The sequence below is a fragment of the Mchenga conophoros genome, linkage group LG12 (assembly GCF_057382185.1).
Source record: "Mchenga conophoros isolate Kocher_MC1m ecotype Shallow Benthic linkage group LG12, M_conophoros_male_GT1.1, whole genome shotgun sequence".
Lineage (NCBI taxonomy): Eukaryota > Metazoa > Chordata > Actinopteri > Cichliformes > Cichlidae > Mchenga > Mchenga conophoros.
This window is the reverse complement of record NC_140537.1, coordinates 34,604,792-34,625,400: the sequence shown is the minus strand read 5'-3', so window position 1 is coordinate 34,625,400 and position 20,609 is coordinate 34,604,792. Positions and strand designations below refer to the sequence as shown.

At 40.1% G+C, this 20,609-nt stretch overlaps 2 protein-coding genes across 3 annotated transcripts; both read left to right on the top strand.

Annotated features, from left to right (window-relative positions):
• The first annotated feature begins 1,281 nt into the window (after window positions 1–1,281).
• LOC146563101 (glutathione S-transferase theta-3-like) lies at window positions 1,282–5,853 on the top strand. Its single transcript, XM_085295485.1, has 5 exons — window positions 1,282–1,440; window positions 1,992–2,079; window positions 2,587–2,743; window positions 4,615–4,791; window positions 5,491–5,853. The coding sequence occupies exons 1-5, from the start codon at window positions 1,332–1,334 to the stop codon at window positions 5,689–5,691; spliced, it is 732 nt and encodes a 243-aa protein (XP_085151611.1). The 5' UTR covers window positions 1,282–1,331; the 3' UTR covers window positions 5,692–5,853.
• Window positions 5,854–8,811: 2,958 nt separating this feature from the next.
• Window positions 8,812–19,726, top strand: p2rx7 (purinergic receptor P2X, ligand-gated ion channel, 7). Of its 2 annotated transcripts, XM_085295483.1 has the most exons (13): window positions 8,812–9,023; window positions 9,605–9,752; window positions 9,852–9,923; window positions 10,073–10,145; window positions 11,064–11,160; window positions 11,685–11,765; window positions 12,357–12,492; window positions 13,006–13,142; window positions 13,326–13,416; window positions 15,887–15,952; window positions 16,740–16,844; window positions 16,944–17,051; window positions 17,829–19,723. In XM_085295483.1, the coding sequence occupies exons 1-13, from the start codon at window positions 8,902–8,904 to the stop codon at window positions 18,333–18,335; spliced, it is 1,743 nt and encodes a 580-aa protein (XP_085151609.1). In that variant the 5' UTR covers window positions 8,812–8,901; the 3' UTR covers window positions 18,336–19,723. The 2 variants fall into 2 exon arrangements, with proteins under 2 accessions (XP_085151609.1, XP_085151610.1); XM_085295484.1 differs by lacking the exon at window positions 16,944–17,051 and having other exon boundaries at window positions 17,829–19,726.
• The last annotated feature ends 883 nt before the right edge of the window (window positions 19,727–20,609 follow it).

Below are 20,609 nucleotides of genomic sequence, written 5' to 3'. Positions count from 1 at the left end.
TGTAACACAGTCAAATATATTCTCAAGTAATATTCAAGCATGCCATTCAGCGTGTTAGTACGAGCAGCTCGGGAGCAGCTTGGGAGAACAAGAAAACAGAGACTGCTTTAGATTGTCTTCCCAAAGTGACTCAACTTTATTCACAAGTACAACAGTTTATATAGAGGGTAAAATTCATGAGACAGCAGATTTATCAGTTTAAACCAGTACAGACCAAGATAAGGCAGCGTCTTCCTGCCCTTGGGTGAAGAAGCATCCTTTGTGTAGTTTATTAGTTCAGCTACAATTGTGATTATCTCAGCGACATATTTTCAAGGCACAAAACGAAGAGTTCTTTCATTAGTGAAATCTGAAACAAACCATTTGGCCTTCAACAGGCGTCTAAAAGATTAAGAAACTAATGTAGCTGAGGGAGTGATCTCTGTGGTATTTCAACCTTGTTGAATGACAGAGTTTTCCTGTATAATGTCACTATAAAACAATATCCAGTAAATGCTCCCATGGTACTAAAATACCTAACAAAGACATCTTCTCCAAAGTTACTGTATTTATTGGTTATACTGTGACTTATTTGGCAAATATACCCTTTGGGATGGCAAAGGCAACATGGATTACAGATTGGGGGGGGGGGGGGGGGGGTTGATTTTGATTTTGCAAATAAACTCATTCGTGATAGCTTCGCTACAAAATGTAAACCGAGTGTAAATTCACTGGAGAGCGACGTGTTTCCATGATCGCATCTGGTTTTACAGTATTATAGTATCAAAGTCTTTTTCTAGACAAAGTACTCCCAGCAGGTTATTTCAGTGTACAGTATAAGGTAAACTGTCTTCCACACGGCACATTACAATGTCACGAAACTAATATTAAATTCATCGAGTCTGCTGTTTTCCAGCTTTTACTCTTTATCGCGTCGACTGCAGAAGCTGGGCAAGTGGCTCCTCCTACTTTGCGCGCTCCCGTGAATGGGGAAACAATTTTTGACGGGGTAACTACTTTGGCACTGTACTAGTTTTATTTTGTTGTATTTATCCGCGACCGGTCCGTGAAAAATATTGTCGGGCCGTGGCGCAAAAAAGGTTGGGGACCGCTGAGCTAAGAGACCCATAAAGTAGATGAAAAAGTGACTAGAGTTCATGAAATGTTTGGTTAAGTTGAGACCAAAGCTCAGATTGCTCAACCATTGCTTACTTTGAACGATCACTATCACTTAAACGTTAGTAGGTCATGTAGCAAGTAGAGGCGGAGTTCTGGTCAGATAGACTATATCAGGCTAGGCAGGAGAGTAGCCACAACACAGAGGGAAGCATCTGCAGCCGTCACATTCCGACATGATGGAGCTCTATCTCGATTTGATATCCCCACCTTGCCGCTCTGTCTTTCTGTTTGCCAGAGCGCTCAGGATTCCCTTTGAGTTCAAGGTTGTCGACCTTGCCACAGGTAATCTTGCTGGGGACAGAGATGATAGTTTATATTTGACTCATGCATGCTTTTGTAAAAGTTTCAGCTCACATTCTAAAATAGTAGCATTTGTATATTTTGGAAAAAAATATAGAGCTAAATGATCTGTAGACTTTGAACTCCGCTTGTTCTCTTTGTCTGCGAATAATTTGGACTGGAAAAGGATTTCGCAAGAGTTCAGAGGAGATGAATGCCCCCACGGCTTTTAACTTGTGCTGTAATTGCTAACATTCACAAAATCTCCCTCTGGGATATCAGTTTACATTTTTCACATTTCACCCAGAAAGAGTTTTGTTAACTCTGAGATACCCGACTCTTTAAGACAGGGACGTTTTTCAAGCAAGTAAAACAGGGAGAGAGAAAAACCCAAGACAAAGGAACAGAGAAACATTGCAATGCTTTCTGCTTCCAGACAGTTTAGTCTGTTTGATCTCTTTTCCCACATTCTGAAACAATTTATGGAGTTGTGCAGTCTAGACCTGTTTTTTTAACGTGTTGTAACGTGTGCATGGATTCTGTGTTTGTCTCAGGGCAGCAGTACAGCAAGGAGTTTGGGGACCTCAGCATCGTGAGAAAGGTTCCTGTCATGAAGGATGGAGGCTTCATTCTGACTGAGAGGTACATCGGGCGTCTGAGTTTTGGTCTGGCTTCTTTACACATTATTTAAATGATATAATTATATACATAATTTAATTGAAATACTTTACTTGTCCTGTATCTCTGACATACTTTACTTAGATTGCAGCATAGCTAATATCACATGTTCCACATTTGTGCCTTTTGGACCATTGTGCATGCAGTTCTGTGCCACGTTAAACAGCTTCCTGTGCATTTACTGTAATTGTACTAAGAGTACATCTAAGAAGTCTATGCCTCAGTGTTGCTCAGTGAGTTTTGAGTTTTTCACTTGTTTGATACTTGGCAGTAATTGGCAGATATTTGTGAGAGTAATCTAAATATGGTCATTTACAGCTCAAAAAACAGGACTGTGACATCCTAAATGCTAAAACTGAACCTACAAAACAGAGTTTCTCAAACTAAAAGATAATTAAGAATCGTTAAATTCAGCACTTTAGCAAGTAGGGGTTAAAACATCATTTGTTTTTGTTCTCTCTTGTGTTGCAGTACTGCGATCTTGGAGTACCTTATGCAGAAATACTCGGGGTCAGTGGCAGATCACTGGTTTCCTGCTGATCTGCAGCAGCGAGCACGTGTGAACGAATACTTCTCCTGGCAGCACATGAACCTCAGAGCTCACTGTTCAAAGGTCTTCCTGCTCAGGGTTCGTGTCCCAGTTCAATCAACTGTCCTCACCTGACGCTTTTCAACACACACATTTCATCAGCCTCGTTTGTCTGATTGGTTCCTTTTGTAGATATGATATGATTTACGGTCCCCACTGACACGTCTGTTTGGACGTTTCAGTGGACCAGTTTCACTTTGGATTTAGACTTTTGCACCAATTTAGAGTTGACTCTTCTTTCAGAGAAAGGCACAATGTGGCACAAAGTCAGCAGCTTTGCATGAAGTTTAAATGACACAGGGTGGCTGAGCTGAAAACTGGCACTTCTAAAAAAACCACAGAATAAGCACCATTAGTACAATGTTTTGTTTGTAATATTTACAGTAATACTTTCCAGTAAACAGTGTGCCAGGATATTGAGATACTTCACAGGATCACCTGCTGGTGCCACAAAAGGAAAAGTCAAAAAGTGTATCCTCTGCGTGCTATGAATGTCCATCCAGTAAATGTTGAGTTTATGACCACCTGGCAGTCAGACACTAACAATTAAAGATTTTAAGCATAACGATATCCAAAAGAACATTTGGAAATCTATGCACATTCCACACGGAAAAACATTTAAAAGAGTCAACTAAGAAAAACAGAAACAAAACTAAACAGAAAAGTTTGAAGCTCTTTCTTTGGATCAGCAATAACTACCTCTCTTAGGCTCTTGACTGCATTGCCTTCTTGAGCTCTCAGCGAAGGCGGTCGCACTTTCTCCTCTCCTCCTCACCCTTATCTTCCCTGCTTCGCCTCTATGTCCTTGTCTTGTCTTGTGTGAATTTACTTTCCCTGGAACAGTCTCTCACTGCCCGCTGGATTCGAAGCGACGGGACGAGGTGCGACCTCTCACAAGAACGTAATATGGTCAACACCTTGGAGACGCTTACAGCTGCTGTGAAGGCTCAAAACAACACCATTGAGCGTATGAGGGGAAACATCAGAGAGAGGCCTGCTCAAAATGAGACCCTTGAGCGACAGTTGGAAAACATCGCGGAACGGATCACTGCAGTTGTGAGGTCTCAGAATCAAAAGACTGACAACACCACGGAACAGAAGTTTGATACCATCATGGGGAGGCTCGCAGCTCTTCAACGGGAGATCGAGAGACCAGCCTCGGAGTGCTAGAATTCGAGCTGCTCACAAAGGAGAAATCAACAATATTCAACATTTGGACACCACGGCCCCAGCTGCAGGCCCAAGGCTGGAGCCCACCAAAACAACTCCCTGATAACGACTGTGTGATGACTATTCTTCCCGCCCCATGAAGGACACCTGGATTGGCTGGAGGACTGTTTACTTAGCCTGATAGGCCGAAGGACACTGTCTCAGCTAAACTATGGACACACACACACACACACTTACACTGATAAGCACTCACTCATCCCCCTCCCTTTCCAACGCCTTCGATGCTTGTGCCCTACCGGGGATGATAGCAGTCAACTGGAGCAGCACAGATGCTGCAGGACCGGATGCGCTGTCTACGCCGGCTCTCTTACCCTTTACCCGCCCCTGTTGCTTGTCTCGTGTTTCTATGGTGTATTGATAGTCATGTGCTTTTGTGCTGAGGTGTTTTTTCTTTTATCAAACTGTTCTCCCACTAGGAGCTCAGTCTGAGTGGAGTTTTTTTTCTCCTTACCTCATGTAGTGTATTTTCGTTGTTTTTTTCCTATCAGCCTACCTTCTGACATGTCTGCCCAATGTGATGTTTGTGTAAAGTTGGTCAGAAGGTTCCTTTGTGAGTGCGCATGCGCCATTAGCGTGCTGCCTGCTGTAACCCCTAATTTCCCTCGGGATGAATAAAGTATTCTGATTCTGATTCTGATTGCCGGTGCCAACAGTTAATCTCTGTGTGTCTGTGATGGCAGGCTCTGTATCAGATTGTCATGGACTCTGAAATCCCGAAGGAGACGATGGACTTTGCTGTTGAGAATGTGAAGCAGTCGCTCAACTTGCTGGAGGAGAAATTCCTCCAGAGTAAACCGTTCATCCTCGGGGACAAAATCTCTGTGGCTGATGTGGTGGCCATAGTGGAGATCATGCAGGTACTAATATTTCCATCACTACTGCTGCTTCTGTCGCAGGATTTCTACTTTGCCTGTCGTAACTAATTTTAAAACTAAAATTATAAGTAAATACTGCGTATACATTAAACTCCCACAGCGTGTGTGAAGAGGGAGCTTTAAATCTCTTCTCCAAGAGTCTTGTCACATTTAAGCCAATTGAAATCATTCGTGTGTACAGGTTTTAATCTTTAGTCTTTAGTTTAGTCATATCCATGGTACTGTGCTCAGTTGGTTTGTGTTACCAGTCCATTGTGGTCGAGTTAAGTTGTCTTAAACTGCAGTTTACTCCGGGTCTAAATCCCTTGGACTTGGTCAAAAGTCGTATCTAACTGTTTTCATGGACAACATTTGGCCTTGACTGGCAGCATTGACTTGTGATGAGTTTGTGATGAGTACCTCAACTCATCTGCATGTCTAGCATATAAAACCATATTTAAATTAGGGCCACTTCTACATTAAGCCTGCTTCACATGGAGCACATTAGGGCCAGATGATAAGCGTGTAGCTGGCAGACAGTCATAACTGCAGTATAGTCCATCAGGTGAATTGTCTGAATGAAAATGATATGCTCGGATTGTTCTAACTTTATTTTGTCTTCTGAGTTTTTATTTGTTGTTAAATTCTAACAATTGCCAGCTGATTTCCACAAATATAACTGCACTATTGTCTGTTTTGCAGCCTTTTGGAACTGGTTTTGATGGGTTTGAAGGTCGCCCGAAGCTGATCGCCTGGAGGGACAGAGTGAAGAAAGAGCTCGGTGAGAAGTTATTTGAAGAAGCTCACGAGGCGCTCATGAAGTCCAGCAACATGCCACAGAAGCTGAAGAACAGCGGCAATTTTGCCCAGCTTAAACCTATACTGCAGAAGCTTTTCCACTGAGGAGGTTTCTGTATGCAAACCGACAAAATCAAACTTTATTGGTCGGACTGATCAGTCCAGTTTGTTTTTATTGGGATGTTTTCATACTTAAAGAAATCATGAGCATTTAACCATCTGCACTTTGTACAAAGAAAAAATAAATAAATTTACATCTGATTAAAACTAAGTTGTCAGCCAGTCACAGAATTTCTGGAAATCACTTCTTATGTAAGAACAGATTTAGACATTTTTCCATTTAGACAAATGTAACGGGTGAAATACTTTGAATAACAAAGCCTGTGGCTATCACAAAGTCAAGATAAGGTCACAAGAAGGCTATCCTCCCCAGAAAATATTTTAAAACCTGATCTTCAGCTTTTCCCCCACAGATCTGTGATACTGACAGACACCATCCTCCAGCAGTGAACGTCTGAAATCAAACATTTGTAGTGAGTTTTTAAGAAAACTGATGCTCACCATAGGAGATCCGCAGCCTTTTAAAAAATACAATAATAACCTAATTTCAGTATCACTTTTTTTTAACTTACAGTTAAAAAATGCTTCACAATTTAGATAAATTCTACACAGTAATAAAAATATCCCAAACTAAATACACTGACACGAGCTTAGGTTCTTGCATATGTTTGTACACCACGCACGTGCATTTTCAAACAAGATGAATGACCAAGAAAAAGCCAAATTATAAAAATTTCTCAACAAACTCAAACGTTGCCCCTGGATTTAAAATAAGAGTCCCTTATAGCATGATTGGAGAGGTTGACAGCTGAGTCTCCATCTCCGTTCATGCACCGAGGGTCTTGATGGAACTCTGTTTGGGACGTCTAAAGCAAAAAGGTTAGATCAAATTTTAAAAGGATGAAAAAATATTGTGTAAGATGTGTAGATTCTAAAAAAATTTCAAATTGAGGGAAAACAGGATTTGAGCTGTAATTCTGATATGAGAGGGGGCATCATGTTTTATTTTTATTTTTTGGAAAATTAGATGTAGGAACTTTGGGCAAAATGGACAAATAAAATGAATTATTGAATCCTGCAGTGAGGGGATGCCATGGCTCTGTGATACTTTTAATACCACTAAGAGAAGAGATGTCAGGATTGGAGCTCTTTGTGTGTCCTCTTCTCTGTATGATTACGAAAGTGCTGCCTTCAGGCTCGCTGTAACCCACACTGTATGATGGGCTTGCACAGGGCTGGGGACATGTAGGGTAGAGCTCAGATGTAGAGAATTTGACTGCAAATCAAGAGATTTTTGGTTCAATTCTGGATGCCACCTTGATCTTATTTATGCTAAAGGCACATTTAATAAATATGATACTGGCTCTATAGTTCCTGCTTTAAACTACTGCATGGAAAGGAAAAGGTCTGACATTTAATGCACTGATAGAAACCCTGACCTGAGTGAAATGTTCTCACTGACATTCCAGCTCTGCACACATGACTGTTTCATTGTTTCCTCATGGGAAAGTCTGTCCCGTCACAACAATCCATTTGTCCTGCTGGGGACAAGAAGCTCTTTATCTGGAAGATAAGCAAACATGGAACAACCAAATTCTTCATTTTGTTGCTGTTTAGTTTTCTCTCTTTGCTGCATGGAAAGAAGTTTCAGTTTGGTATTTTTTAATTTAATACATTTTTAAAAATAATTTTAATAAGCCTGCATGGAGACAGAGAGAGGTAATCCTTCCACAGTGATCTGATTAGAGTCCCCTAAACTCATTCGAGACAACACTGCCATCTAGAGTACAGGAAGGCGTTTATTTAAAAGACGAAGAAAAAAACAGAAGAAAGATTCAAGTCTTGGTACCTTTATTTTTCATGTTTGTGTTACACATTGAACATAAGAGCTTCACACCTTCTTCTTTATTCTTCGTCCTCTCAAAAATCATTTTGATGTCCTCATCTGGAACTTTTCTGACAGTCCTAAAGTGGTTTCTCCCGATCCCCTCTGCATCCTGAACCTCCTTTCATGATTTTGAACTATGAGTTCACAGAACAATCGAATGAGTCTAGAGGTAAATGTATTTTCCTCTACAACAACACAAACACAGTGTCAGCAGTGGCACAGCATTTCCTCTCCTCTGGCTCTGTGTACACAGGCAGGTGGACAAAGGCAAAACGCCAGAAGGAAAAATTCGATTTTTTTTTCTTCTTCTAAAAATCAAGTAAGTTTGTTCACAAGAGAGACGAGAAATAAACACACACACAAAAAGACCTGGTTAATTTTGTGTTTTGAAATTATATATTACTAAAAATATGAACGTATATTTTCCAAAACTGTTGAGAAAATATTCAACAACATGAGCTGCGCGGTGCAGCAGCAATTCACAACTGCAGTGGAATAACAAACATGGAAAAGCTAAAATACTTTTTAATGATTTTTTATTCTTGTGTCACTTTTCATTTTCCATATTTTAAAAACATCCTGTATATGTCCTGTATGCTACTTCCAGTTATTGAAAACGGCTCAGACTCAACCATCTGTGCACATTGATCTCTAAGCTGCTCGGTGACGGTTGTGAGTTAATAAGTGCGTTGCAGTCTTAGTAAAAGGATAAATGATAAATTCTAACCTCCACACACTCTCGCTTATTATTATTTTATTAAATCAGCGTTCCGGTCCAACCGACCTTTATCATGTACAAAACAAAAACCAAAACAGCAGTTTCAGTAAGATGAATCAAAAATAAATCAACAAAAAGCATAAATATGTATGAACATGCAAACATTTTATAGAATAAACACACCTGAGCTCATAAATTCGCGCTAAAAAGAGTCAAAAGCAGCCTGATATCAGACTTAATGATCCCTCATTACAGGAAACATTTCAACTAAACATCACAAATAAAATCAGCAGAACAGATTAAACAAATTATCTAGGAGGGGAATGAGACTGGGAACCGTAGGAAGCTTTTCCCAGTAAATGAAATTAAGGGCTATCATTAATATTGGAACACTAAATAACGACAGAGAAAACTAATTTGGATGTCTAGGTTACCTTTTACATTTGTTAGACATACAAATCCTGATATCGTGACATGCGCTGCAGTTTAATTCCCTCCGTGAGAGCGCATGGTGCATCTGCAGAAGTGTGGCCATGTGACCATCCACACAGGAAGAGGAGTTGAGAAATGAGTCAGAGATTCCTCCTCCGCACAGAAATCAGACAAAAAGTCCTAAAAATCCAGCCCGGAGCGCCTTTCCATCATCACCATGCCGTGCTGCAGGCTGCGCGCTCTGTGTCAGTATGAAACCAACAAGCTGGTCCGGATCCAGAGCGTCCGGCTCGGCTCACTCAAGTGGAGTCTGAACGGAGCCATTCTGCTCTTCATCTGGTGAGTGGATGTGAAATATCTGAGCCCACGCACGCACGCACAGTGCGGCTCAGCTGACACTTCTCACTTCTGCACTTTCACAAGTCCCGTTAAAGCTCGAAGCGTCTGCAGGGAGAAACAGACACGAGTGATCGTTTATGAATATCTGACTGAGTCTGAACTCCAGTTTGAGATCCTTAAAATTATCTTCAATTAGTGGAGGAACAAATTTAATATCCAGCAAGTTTTTAACTCATTTTGATTGATTTCCATTTGGAAAAGGAGCATTTCTGTTGCTTCCCACCAAACATCCTAGTAGCATAGCTAGTAGCAGAGACAGCTGCAGGAAAACATGACCTTTCTGTTATTAGACAAGAAGATATCAAAATGGCCTTTGATTAATCACCATAAAAGCTAATTGCAGCTTTTTTTGTGCCTAAAACTGGTTAAGCTACAAAAAGCTGACCATCAGTGTCCGGTAAATATCTACAACTTGAACGTATTCCTTCAGTTTTGAGTCTTTATCCTCTAAACCAGACAATGTGACTCATAATCCCCAAGCTCTAATCATTTAAAAATTTCATTTATTTCCTATCTTGCAGTATCATGATGTTATGGAACAGGAAGTACCAGGAGTTTGACCTGGTGGTCAGCTCGGTTACCACAAAGGTAAAGGGTGTGGCTCAGGCGCCCCTGCCCGAGGTCGGGAACATGGTCTGGGATGAGGTGGACTACAGCGGGCCTTGGAAGGTGGGAACTTGATCCTCTGGGTGCTGAGCTGTGAAGGTTTTTTTTTGTGGTTGTTAAAAATAAAAATTCCTTTATTTATTTATTTAAAAATCTTTGTAGGGGAAGAACACCTTCTTTGTGGTGACCAACGCAATTGTGACAAAGAATCAGAAGCAGGGGAAATGTGCGCAGGTGCTTTTTCATCATTTATATTTTTTATTATTATCTGTGTTCATCTTGTTTTAATGACATCACATATTGTATTGCTAACAAAGACTACAGTAAATAGAAGATGTTGTTAATAAGAGTAACTCCAATTTTCTGCACTGTCTATTTCTCAGGTTCCTCTCAAAGGCAGATTCTGTCACACTGATAAGGACTGTGAGAAAGGAGCCTGGGACCAGCAGAAACACGGTACAGTGACTTCTTTCAATACACCTTGTTTCATGTCCAGGGCCAACAGACTGCAGGTTTTTTAGCTGCTAGAAGGACAGCAAACAAGAAGGGGTCCAGTTCACCTTAAACATGTTTGTTTCTACTTTAAAATTGGGCATTTTAACATGAGAGTCTATGGAGATTCACTCAGTCTTGGAGTCAGCCTCCACCAGTGATATGGGAACTGCAGTTTTTGATCCAACTTTAGTTTTTAATTAGTATTTAATTAGAAATTCAGTAGCAATAAATAAGCTTGAAGCTAAGAATAAAGACATCATTAAGTATTAAAAGATAAACTGACACGTTGTTGGTGTCAGTTTATCCCGCTTTTGTCAGTTTAAATAGATTTTCTGTAAAGATTAGAAATGTAAAACTAACTTCAGGTGGTTCATACACAACAGTAGAGCAGCTAAACCATTTTACTGAAACTGTGAGACAATCGAGAGTAACAAAACATAAAAACACAGCATTAAAAATATTGTATGTTTCATTTTATACTGACCACTCAAAGTGCTTTAGACTACAAAGCACCTTTAACCATGTGTTTATATTATATAATGGTTACTTCCCACATTACAACTCACATCCACGGCCAATTTACAATCACCGGTTAATCTAACATGCATATCTTTGTGTGGGAGGAAGCTGGGAGAAACCCACACAGGCCCAATGTGAAGGGAGAACTCCACACAGAAAGGCCCCACTGTGACGTGACTCTGCTAACCACTGGATCCCTGTGCTGTTCCCAAAATGAGAGTGACGTCCTGTGTCCACAGAAATCAGAGGAATTAATAATTTCTGGTTTGCAGCTCAGATGGTTGTAGTTCTGTGCAGCTCTGAGTCTGCTGTAGGAATCAAACATCCTTTAGGGTTTATACGACTGCTTCCCTTTTGCAGGGATTCAAACGGGATCGTGTGTGAAGTTTGATTTATCGAAGAAAACCTGTGAAGTTTCTGCGTGGTGTCCGATCGAAACCAGATCGACTCCTCCAAGGTAAGAGAAATGTTTTTTTTCTACACAATGTGACATTTCAGAAGTCTTTGAAGTTCACTGACAGCCACATCATGTGAGCTCGATCTAAAAAACATGGGTACAACATCTAGTTAGATGCATGTAGACTGTGCAGTGGTTATACCAACTCAATCGGGAGCAAGAGACACAGCTGTTATTCTTCCATGATTTGTTCCCTTCTTTCCACACCCTCTTTGGCTCTGTTATGATAACAGCTGGAAGACACATCATACAAGTAGTCCTCTGCAAAAGCTTGGACTGTAAAGCAGGAGAAAAACATACTAATACATGCCATCACACCCCCTCCAATAAACCAAGTTTAAACCACCACACAATCTTCGAATACTAGAGTCATACATTTACCACTCATATAAATATTAACATCTATGGATTATACAGAGCAAGAAGCATTTTGAGAAGCTGACAGGACTTCCCAGCAGTTTTTAATTGGCCTAGTTTGCTCTCAAAAGCGTTTTGGCTAATAATCATCGCTTCATGTGACGCAGACCTGCTCTGCTGGCAGCAGCTGAGAACTTCACTGTCCTCATCAAAAACAACATCCGATTCCCAGCTTTCAACTACATCAGGTGAGACTGCTCTGTGCCTGCGGATACAGCAGATTCAGTTTCTCCCCTTCAGCTGCTTCAGTTAAGAAATGCAGAGATTTTGTATTTTTTCAATGAGTTTGTTTTTTCAGGGGTTTTTTTTTTTTTTTTTTTTTTTTTTTTTTGCATCAGCAGTTTTGGAGTTAGTTTTTAATTCTTGGAACTTGATCATTGTGACAATTTCTTTTTAATGCTAAGGAGATTTTTTTTATTTTATTTTATTTTTATAGTTCATCTTGCAGATCTTTATCTTCAATGAAAACAATGATGTTATATCACTTAAACTGGATCACAGTTGTTTCACTTCAGGTTTACTGTGCTGTTGTGCAGGAGCAAAACTGTTCAGCAGTCCATGCATTTACAAATCTGTTTGCACAAATGCATACAGAAACCCCTATGCTGCTGTGTTACCTTTGCTCCTTGTTGCTGGGTTGCTGCAACTGCACATTGTGTTTAATGATGCTAATATTTTGCATTTGGCATAAAAAAACATTCAGAAAGACCCTCTTCATTACCAGGGAACTGAAACTTCAGATTTTTAAATTAAATATTGAAGTCCTCTTTCTTTTACAGAAGGAACATCCTCCCAGAGATGAACGACGCCTACCTGAGGAACTGCCACCGAGGAAACGACTCCCTGTGCCCCATCTTCAGACTGGGAGACATCGTCCGAGAGGCCGGGGAAAGGTTCTCTGAGATGTCAGTGGAGGTGAGTTAATGTGTTCACGGGTCTCTCAGGTGAAAGCAGAATTCATCCCCAAGTGGTTTGGTACCACAATATTTCTCCATCCTGAGATTTTAACTTTAAAGTCAGTAAAATGGACATCCTTCCTCTTTGTGAGCCATTTCTGTCATCAAATAGAAATGAAAAACCGCTGATGGGCGAAAAAGAAAGAAAGAAAAGGAAGCGTTGCCACAACAAACTGTGTGTGGACATAAAAATAAAGAAATAGTTTAATTTTGTTTTATGTTCTGTTTTCAGGGTGCACTTTGTTTTAATTGCTGCTATTGTCCTGCTTTTTTTTCTTTCTTTCTCAGACATAAGTAGAAATACTCTTATTTGAAGGTTTGAAGTTTAATATGTTGGGAAAAATATACCTTATTACACAAGCACAGTAATCAATAAAAACTCTAAATTCTGAAACATGAACTGATGTAAAAAATCAGTTCTGGGTTTTCCTCTGTAAATGTTGAGCTTTTGTAGTCCCGCTTTTGACCACAGGGAGGCGTCATCGGCATCCTGATCAAATGGGACTGCAACCTCGACAGGCTCATGCAGCGCTGCCTTCCCAGATACTCTTTCAAGCGACTAGATGAAAAAGAGAGCAACAAGACGCTCTATCCAGGCCTCAACTTCAGGTGAGCGCAGGTCAAAGGTCACCTCCATCGTGCTCTGTGTGCAGTGGACAGTCAAGAGTCACTAAAGGAACAATGAAAACAATTAAAGCTATACACAAGCGGTGACAAACCTTCTCTTGCTTTAATATTTACGTCAGCCCTTCAAAGTTATTGTATCTGTCACATCCTGTGTTTTTTCACCAGGTTTGCAAAGTACAACACTGTGAATGGAGTGGAGGAGCGAACACTCTACAAAGCATTTGGGATCAGATTTGATGTCATGGTATTCGGACAGGTGAGGTTTTTATTTCCTTATTGTTTCGTCCCTCTGTTAAAGGGTTAAAGTAAAGCTGACTGCTAATGCAGAACAATTAATTCATCAATGAGTAAGACTGCTGTTCGTTAGAAAATCACAGTATTGAGCCATTGAATCGATCTAACAATGTACTACTGTGGCCCAGAGGAGTAAAAAAATACAATATTAATATAAGACACCACAACAAAACTGAAAATTTCTCTTTTGTTGTCATGTTTTCAGAATAGTTTAATTATTCCCCCCTTGAGATGATTGTTTTGGGAGAAATCAATCTGCTCCTGCTGCTGTTGTTTTTTTGTTTTGTTTTGTTGTTTTTTTGTTGTTTTTTTACTGCATATTAGCATGACTCTCATTAAATGAGCAAGAAACCATTAAAAAAAAAAAACCCAAACCATGATATCGATCATGGTAATGTCAAAGAACTTCAGATTACAAATCATATTAGAACAAAACACTCACAGTATTCACCTAAAACACTACTACCTGACACCTACAGCCAATTTAGCACCACCAGTTAATCGAGCATGCATGCCTGTGGACTGTGGGAGGAAACCCACGCAGGCACAGGGAGCACACTGTACACACCTCCACACAGAAAGGCCCAAGCCAACCAGGATATTTGAACCAGCAACCTGCTTCCTGCAAGGCAGCGGTTTTAATCACTGCACTGCTATAGTCCTTGCATACTGTAGCCACACTGGCATGCTAATTTGGGAAATGTTTGGTTTAGATCAGCTGATGGGTTCCCAGTGGGAAAAATGTGAGTTTATGATATATTTTCAGTGGCCCTGAGAGGCCAAACGGACTGCAACTTAACAAAACACCAGCAAAAAGAAAAACGCTGTAAAAGTGCACAAAACACAATGGACATAGGGGGGAAAAAAGGAAAAACGACAATGGATATACAAAAAAAGAAAACAGAAATAGGAAAAAACACAACGGAAGTGTTTCTGGGGAGACTATTACCCGACGGACCAGTTGCAGGAACCCAAAACATGGTAGATGTATTTTATCATGATTCATATAATACTGATGACGGGTTTTTAGGCTAATAGTTAGGCTAACACACTTACCTCTGATCTTTTCTTTCCTCACAAAACCGATAGATCCTCCACTTCTTTTAAGTGTCTCCCAGGGCAATTCTTAGCATATTTTGGTTCCTGCAACTGGTCCGTCGGGTTATTGTCTCCACAGAATCACTTCCCCTGTGCTTTTGGAAATCTGTTTTTCCTTTTCCTATTTCCGTTGTGTTTTGTGTGCTTTTGCAGCGTTTTTCTTTTTGCTGGTGTTTCTTAAGTTGAAGTCCGTTTGGCCTCTCAGGGCCACCGTATATTTTCCTCCTATTTAATAATTTATCAAAAAGCCCTCATTAAGACAAAAGTTCCAGGACTGTGGCTGAAAAGTGAACTTTTCTCAGGAAGGCTCTGAAATGAGTGAAGTGACCCTGAAGTATCTGAGAGCTGATTGTTGGTCAGTGCTTCCTTTATTACCTCTTTTAGCAGTGAATCCACTTAGAAGGCGATAACTGCAATGCACAGCAATGAGGTGCTCCGTTAAACAGTCAACATCACTGACAAATGTAAATGTTAATAGTTAACCTTTCTATTTCATACCAGTCATTTCTGATATGTTCTGAATTCTGAACTTCACACAGCTGTAATAGAACCTGCTTCCTGCCATTTTGTTGCCTTGTGTGAAGAAATTGTGGTCATTTTAGATGTACTTCCAGGAGATCAGATTTTCTGCAAACCATTAGTTCACTGTATAATGTATTACAGTTGGGTCATTTGACCTTGCATGTCAAACAATTTTTGGATTCAAAGAAATCGGTTGCATAAGCCTCCAGTTTTTTAACATGACTTATTTTTTGAAAAACTCTTTCAAACTATTCTCGAAAAACTCATTCATAACCTCTTTTTTTTCTTTTACTTTCTTTGCCATCCCCCCCCCTTGTTTTAATGTAATTATGTATTTACTTCTTCCCTACTCCTGTTATGCAACTTTGACTCCATTTAAAACTGTGCAAATGTCAAGTCAGCTGGAATCTGAATTAAAAAATGCTTAAAATTGGACTGATTGTGTGATGCTGTAGGAAATAATCTAAGTTTAACACTGGAAAATTCAAACTGATGTTGGACAGAGAATCAAAATGTAATCAAATCAGACAAATCAGATTTATATGATTGGTAATATTTTTAGACTCTGTATCTGTGAATTTTGGCTTTTATGTTTAGCGGGCTATGTGCATTTTTTTTTTTTTTTCAGTTGAAAGAGAAAAAGTTTTGTATCTTGTTAGTGAAATAAAATTACTGACAAGTCATACAAGATGTACTTTATCAGTAACTCAATTTGTGCTTGCCTGTTTGCTCTTGGGGAATTTCTGGCGTCAGTATATCCAAATTTTTGGCGAGAGGAGAATGTAAAGGGGAAAATGTGATTTGTTTTTCAGGCGGGAAAGTTTAGCTTCATTCAACTCATCATCTACATCGGCTCAACGCTGTCCTACTATGCCCTGGTGAGAGACCACACACATGTCCATTCATGCTTTTATCCTCCTTCAGGAGTGAGCACAGTGGGACTCAGTGTTAAAGTCCAGAGTGGGAGTGCAGCGCATGGAAAATATATTCAACTCCTCTGCAGATGCAGGGGAGCAACCATAAATATCAAAGCAAGCTTATTAATGTCATTAAAAAATCGAGAAGTTATCCATGATTTCATAAAATTTACATGATTTTAATCTTCTTATATTGTATTAATTGCTCACAGTAAAAAGTCCAAATAAGTTTCATGTGTAGAGTGTCTTTTAACGTAAGACTTAACATTAGAAACATTTTTGTATGTATACTTTTACCTTAATTATAGTTTTATAACATTTTTACATGATGTTGTCCTTTGAATGTCATAGTTACCTTATTATTTAATACATTTTAAGAACTTATTTAAAAACTTTTGAAATTGTCTTTTGACAGATTTTTAATAAAATTTTACAAAATTTATAAAATTTTCAAAAAGTTAAAAGCTTACCTTTCAAATATCCACAGTAAAAAAAGAAAAAAGAAATTAAGTAATTTTAGTTTTGTTTACATATGGCAAGTGAACCTTTTAATTTGGCAAGAAAAGTTTGGTCATAAATGTGGGTTTTATGTCCAAATTGTAACTTTTTGACTTAATTTTGATTTAAACAACTTGATTGTATTTTGTACATGTCTAATGTAATTTATCGTATTTAGTGTAAAGTTCACGTTTGCTGGAGGAAAGTGTCCCTCATCTTTATTTATGTGAAAGTCTGTCTTTCCGTCCAGACAACCATCCTGATCGACTGGTTGATTGTAACCAGCTGTTACTCTGCAGAGGTCGGTCAAAACTACTCTGAAAGGAAAGTGGAATCAATCCAAGATCAAGTGAAGGTGAAGGTGTTTTGATTTGATTTTGTGTTTACTGCAGCTCTGAACCAGTGACAAAGAATGTAATAGATTAATGTTATTTCATGTGACCGTGTGTTGCAGTGCATCCTTTGTGTTTCCTACATTGATGAGAACAACCTTCGACTGGTAAAACGCTCACAAAAGAAAAGTTTACAGGTCATCAAACCGATGTCTGTTCAGCCACGTAAGGTGAACCTACAGAGCGCAGAGTGCAGAAATCAAAGTGTAAATGAGGAAAATGTACAAAAAAAGATGCTTGATAGTAGCCTGCACATACAACCCTACAGAAAGAAACGGGAGATGCTAATGGCTAATTCAACTGCTTTTAAATACACCATATGAGCAAACCCAGATTATAAATGGCAGCGAGATGAGAATAATATTTGTGCTCACCTGTAGCACATTCTTCACTCACAGCAGGTCTTTTCTACTCCCAAAACACAAAGAGGTCGTAATTCATACCCTACCGCTGAAAATTCTATTGTGAATTGAATTATATCTGATAGACACATGATGTAAATATAAGGAAAGTTTTGAGCATCTTCATCAAAAAGAAGTTCCATCCATCCGCAGAGATACCCTGACCTCCTCCTTCACCAGTTCTTCTGTTGGGAGACATGTTTGCATGCCAGCTGAGAGACACAATCCCTCTCACGTGTCCTGGGTCGGCCTCGAGTTCTCTCACTTGGACATTCCAAGAATTCCTCTTGTTTGAGGCATCCAGAGTTCTCCATGAATCACTACCTTATTGTGTTTTAGGGGTTTTAGGTGATCCCAGGAACTTGGTACTATCTCCTAAGGCAAATCGGTCCTTTTTGAGGGACCGGAATAAGCACAATTTAAAAAAATAAAACAAAAAAAAATGATGACAAAACCTAATTGTGTGTTTTTTTTGTGTGTGATGTCATGCAACATTATTTCTTGCTGTAGAGACAGATTTTTAAAATGATGCTCTCATCTCTGCAGGAGGATCCAGGACACTTGAGAGCCATTCTCTGCCTCCTACAGCCAAGTGATGACACCAATGATGATGTTCAGCCTTCCCTTGGCAAGAAAACCGATCCAAATGCCAAACCCCATCGTCCAGCCTGGTGTATGTGTGACTCCTGTGCTCCTTCCTCCCTCCCAGAGGAGGAGTTGTGCTGCAGGCGGACCGAGGGCACCTGCATCACCTCGTCTCCTCTGTTTGGGCAGCTGGTGCTGCGGCGCTCCCTGCTGGAAGCAGTGCTCCTGTACCAGGATCCCCTGTCTCCTTCAGTGAAAAAGCTTCAGACTGCCGCCCTGCGTCACTGTGCCTACAGAGAGTACATCAGCTGGCGGTTTGGGGTCCCACCCAATGACACCCATCCTGCCATTCCTAGCTGCTGCGTGTGGAGAATCAGGAGGGAGTACCCGAGCCCAGATGGACAGTACAGTGGTTTCAGACCTGTAAAGATGACTTCCATGCAAGCCTGTGAAAACGGAGAACTATGAAAGGAGTGTTTTCAATTTACAGAGCAGGGAAGCCCTCACTAACTGACCTACTAACAGTGTTCATGTACTGTCTGCCTTACAAAGCAAAACAAAAATGCAACAACTTTACTCATTTGTCCGGAAAATGAAACTTAATCAGTTTGTCAGCTTGTGTTCGGTGAAGGAAAACTTCACTAAGTCAATAAATTACTGCATTTTCTCAAATCTGTCAAGTCGTTTGGCTGCTTGGCTGCCATTTTTCTTACATTCTCTCTCTTTATGCTGCTTTTTGCCTTTATAGGGCAGGAATAACTCTAATCGGGCTCAGACAAAGATTTTCTCCTGCCAGGAATGTGTTCACATTCATCAAATTATATGGAAAGATGGAGAGTTTTGTTCCAGGATGGGAGAGAAACAGCCCTGAGTAGATTTGACATATTTTTCCTATCTCCGCTAAGGTTCACTAACTGCAGTAAGGTGGGGAGCCTGAGTGTGTATTTTCATTTATACACAGATGAGACTAAAAACAACAGCTGGTTTTTTGGGTTAAAGGAAAGTCATCGTGTTATTGGGGTTTATGTTTTTCAGTATTGCCATTTCACTCTGTACTCCTGATTTCATTCTGCATGTAAAGAAACTGTCTACTGCACAGAGGGTACATTTTTATATAACTGACCAGTTTAACTTTTATCAAGCTTACTGACAGGTGCGCCCATATAGGCAGTCTGCTGGGCTTCACTAAGCAAATTCATGTCACAAAAATGGAACACTTGACTATTTTTGTGTTGTTGGTGCCTTTTTATATGATTTGGACTGGACTGGTTCTTTTGGACTGGACTTTTCTTCCCTACTGGAGCATTTAAAGTGTTTTAAACAACATTCCTCATTCACACCCATTCACACAAGCATGCTTTTCTACATCTACAGGGAGTGCAGAATTATTAGGCAAGTTGTATTTTTGAGGAATAATGTTATTATTGAACAACAACCATGTTCTCAATGAACCCAAAAAACTCATTAATATCAAAGCTGAATGTTTGTGGAAGTAGTTTTTAGTTTGTTTTTAGTTTTAGCTATTTTAGGGGGTTATCTGTGTGTGCAGGTGACTATTACTGTGCATAATTATTAGGCAACTTAACAAAAAACAAATATATACCCATTTCAATCATTAATTTTTACCAGTGAAACCAATATAACATCTCCACATTCACAAATATACATTTCTGACATTCAAAAACAAAACAAAAACAAATCAGCGACCAATATAGCCACCTTTCTTTGCAAGGACACTCAAAAGCCTGCCATCCATGGATTCTGTCAGTGTTTTGATCTGTTCACCATCAACATTGCGTGCAGCAGCAACCACAGCCTCCCAGACACTGTTCAGAGAGGTGTACTGTTTTCCCTCCTTGTAAATCTCACATTTGATGATGGACCACAGGTTCTCAATGGGGTTCAGATCAGGTGAACAAGGAGGCCATGTCATTAGTTTTTCTTCTTTTATACCCTTTCTTGCCAGCCACGCTGTGGAGTACTTGGACGCGTGTGATGGAGCATTGTCCTGCATGAAAATCATGTTTTTCTTGAAGGATGCAGACTTCTTCCTGTACCACTGCTTGAAGAAGGTGTCTTCCAGAAACTGGCAGTAGGACTGGGAGTTGAGCTTGACTCCATCCTCAACCCGAAAAGGCCCCACAAGCTCATCTTTGATGATACCAGCCCAAACCAGTACTCCACCTCCACCTTGCTGGCGTCTGAGTCGGACTGGAGCTCTCTGCCCATTACCAATCCAGCCACGGGCCCATCCATCTGGCCCATCAAGACTCACTCTCATTTCATCAGTCCATAAAACCTTAGAAAAACCAGTCTTGAGATATTTCTTGGCCCAGTCTTGATGTTTCAGCTTGTGTGTCTTGTTCAGTGGTGGTCGTCTTTCAGCCTTTCTTACCATGGCCATGTCTCTGAGTATTGCACACCTTGTGCTTTTGGGCACTCCAGTGATGTTGCAGCTCTGAAATATGGCCAAACTGGTGGCAAGTGGCATCTTGGCAGCTGCACGCTTGACTTTTCTCAGTTCATGGGCAGTTATTTTGCGCCTTGGTTTTTCCACACGCTTCTTGCGACCCTGTTGACTATTTTGAATGAAACGCTTGATTGTTCGATGATCACGCTTCAGAAGCTTTGCAATTTTGAGACTGCTGCATCCCTCTGCAAGATATCTCACTATTTTTGACTTTTCTGAGCCTGTCAAGTCCTTCTTTTGATCCATTTTGCCAAAGGAAAGGACGTTGCCTA

Coding starts and splice junctions, on each gene's coding strand:
- LOC146563101 (XM_085295485.1), top strand. CDS start 1,332: ATGATGGAGCTCTATCTCGATTTGATATCCCCACCTTGCCGCTCTGTC. Junction 2,080..2,586: donor GGCTTCATTCTGACTGAGAG/GTACATCGGGCG, acceptor CTTGTGTTGCAG/TACTGCGATCTTGGAGTACC. Junction 4,792..5,490: donor CCATAGTGGAGATCATGCAG/GTACTAATATTT, acceptor TCTGTTTTGCAG/CCTTTTGGAACTGGTTTTGA.
- p2rx7 (XM_085295483.1), top strand. CDS start 8,902: ATGCCGTGCTGCAGGCTGCGCGCTCTGTGTCAGTATGAAACCAACAAG. Junction 9,024..9,604: donor GCCATTCTGCTCTTCATCTG/GTGAGTGGATGT, acceptor CCTATCTTGCAG/TATCATGATGTTATGGAACA. Junction 17,052..17,828: donor TGTCTGTTCAGCCACGTAAG/GTGAACCTACAG, acceptor TCATCTCTGCAG/GAGGATCCAGGACACTTGAG.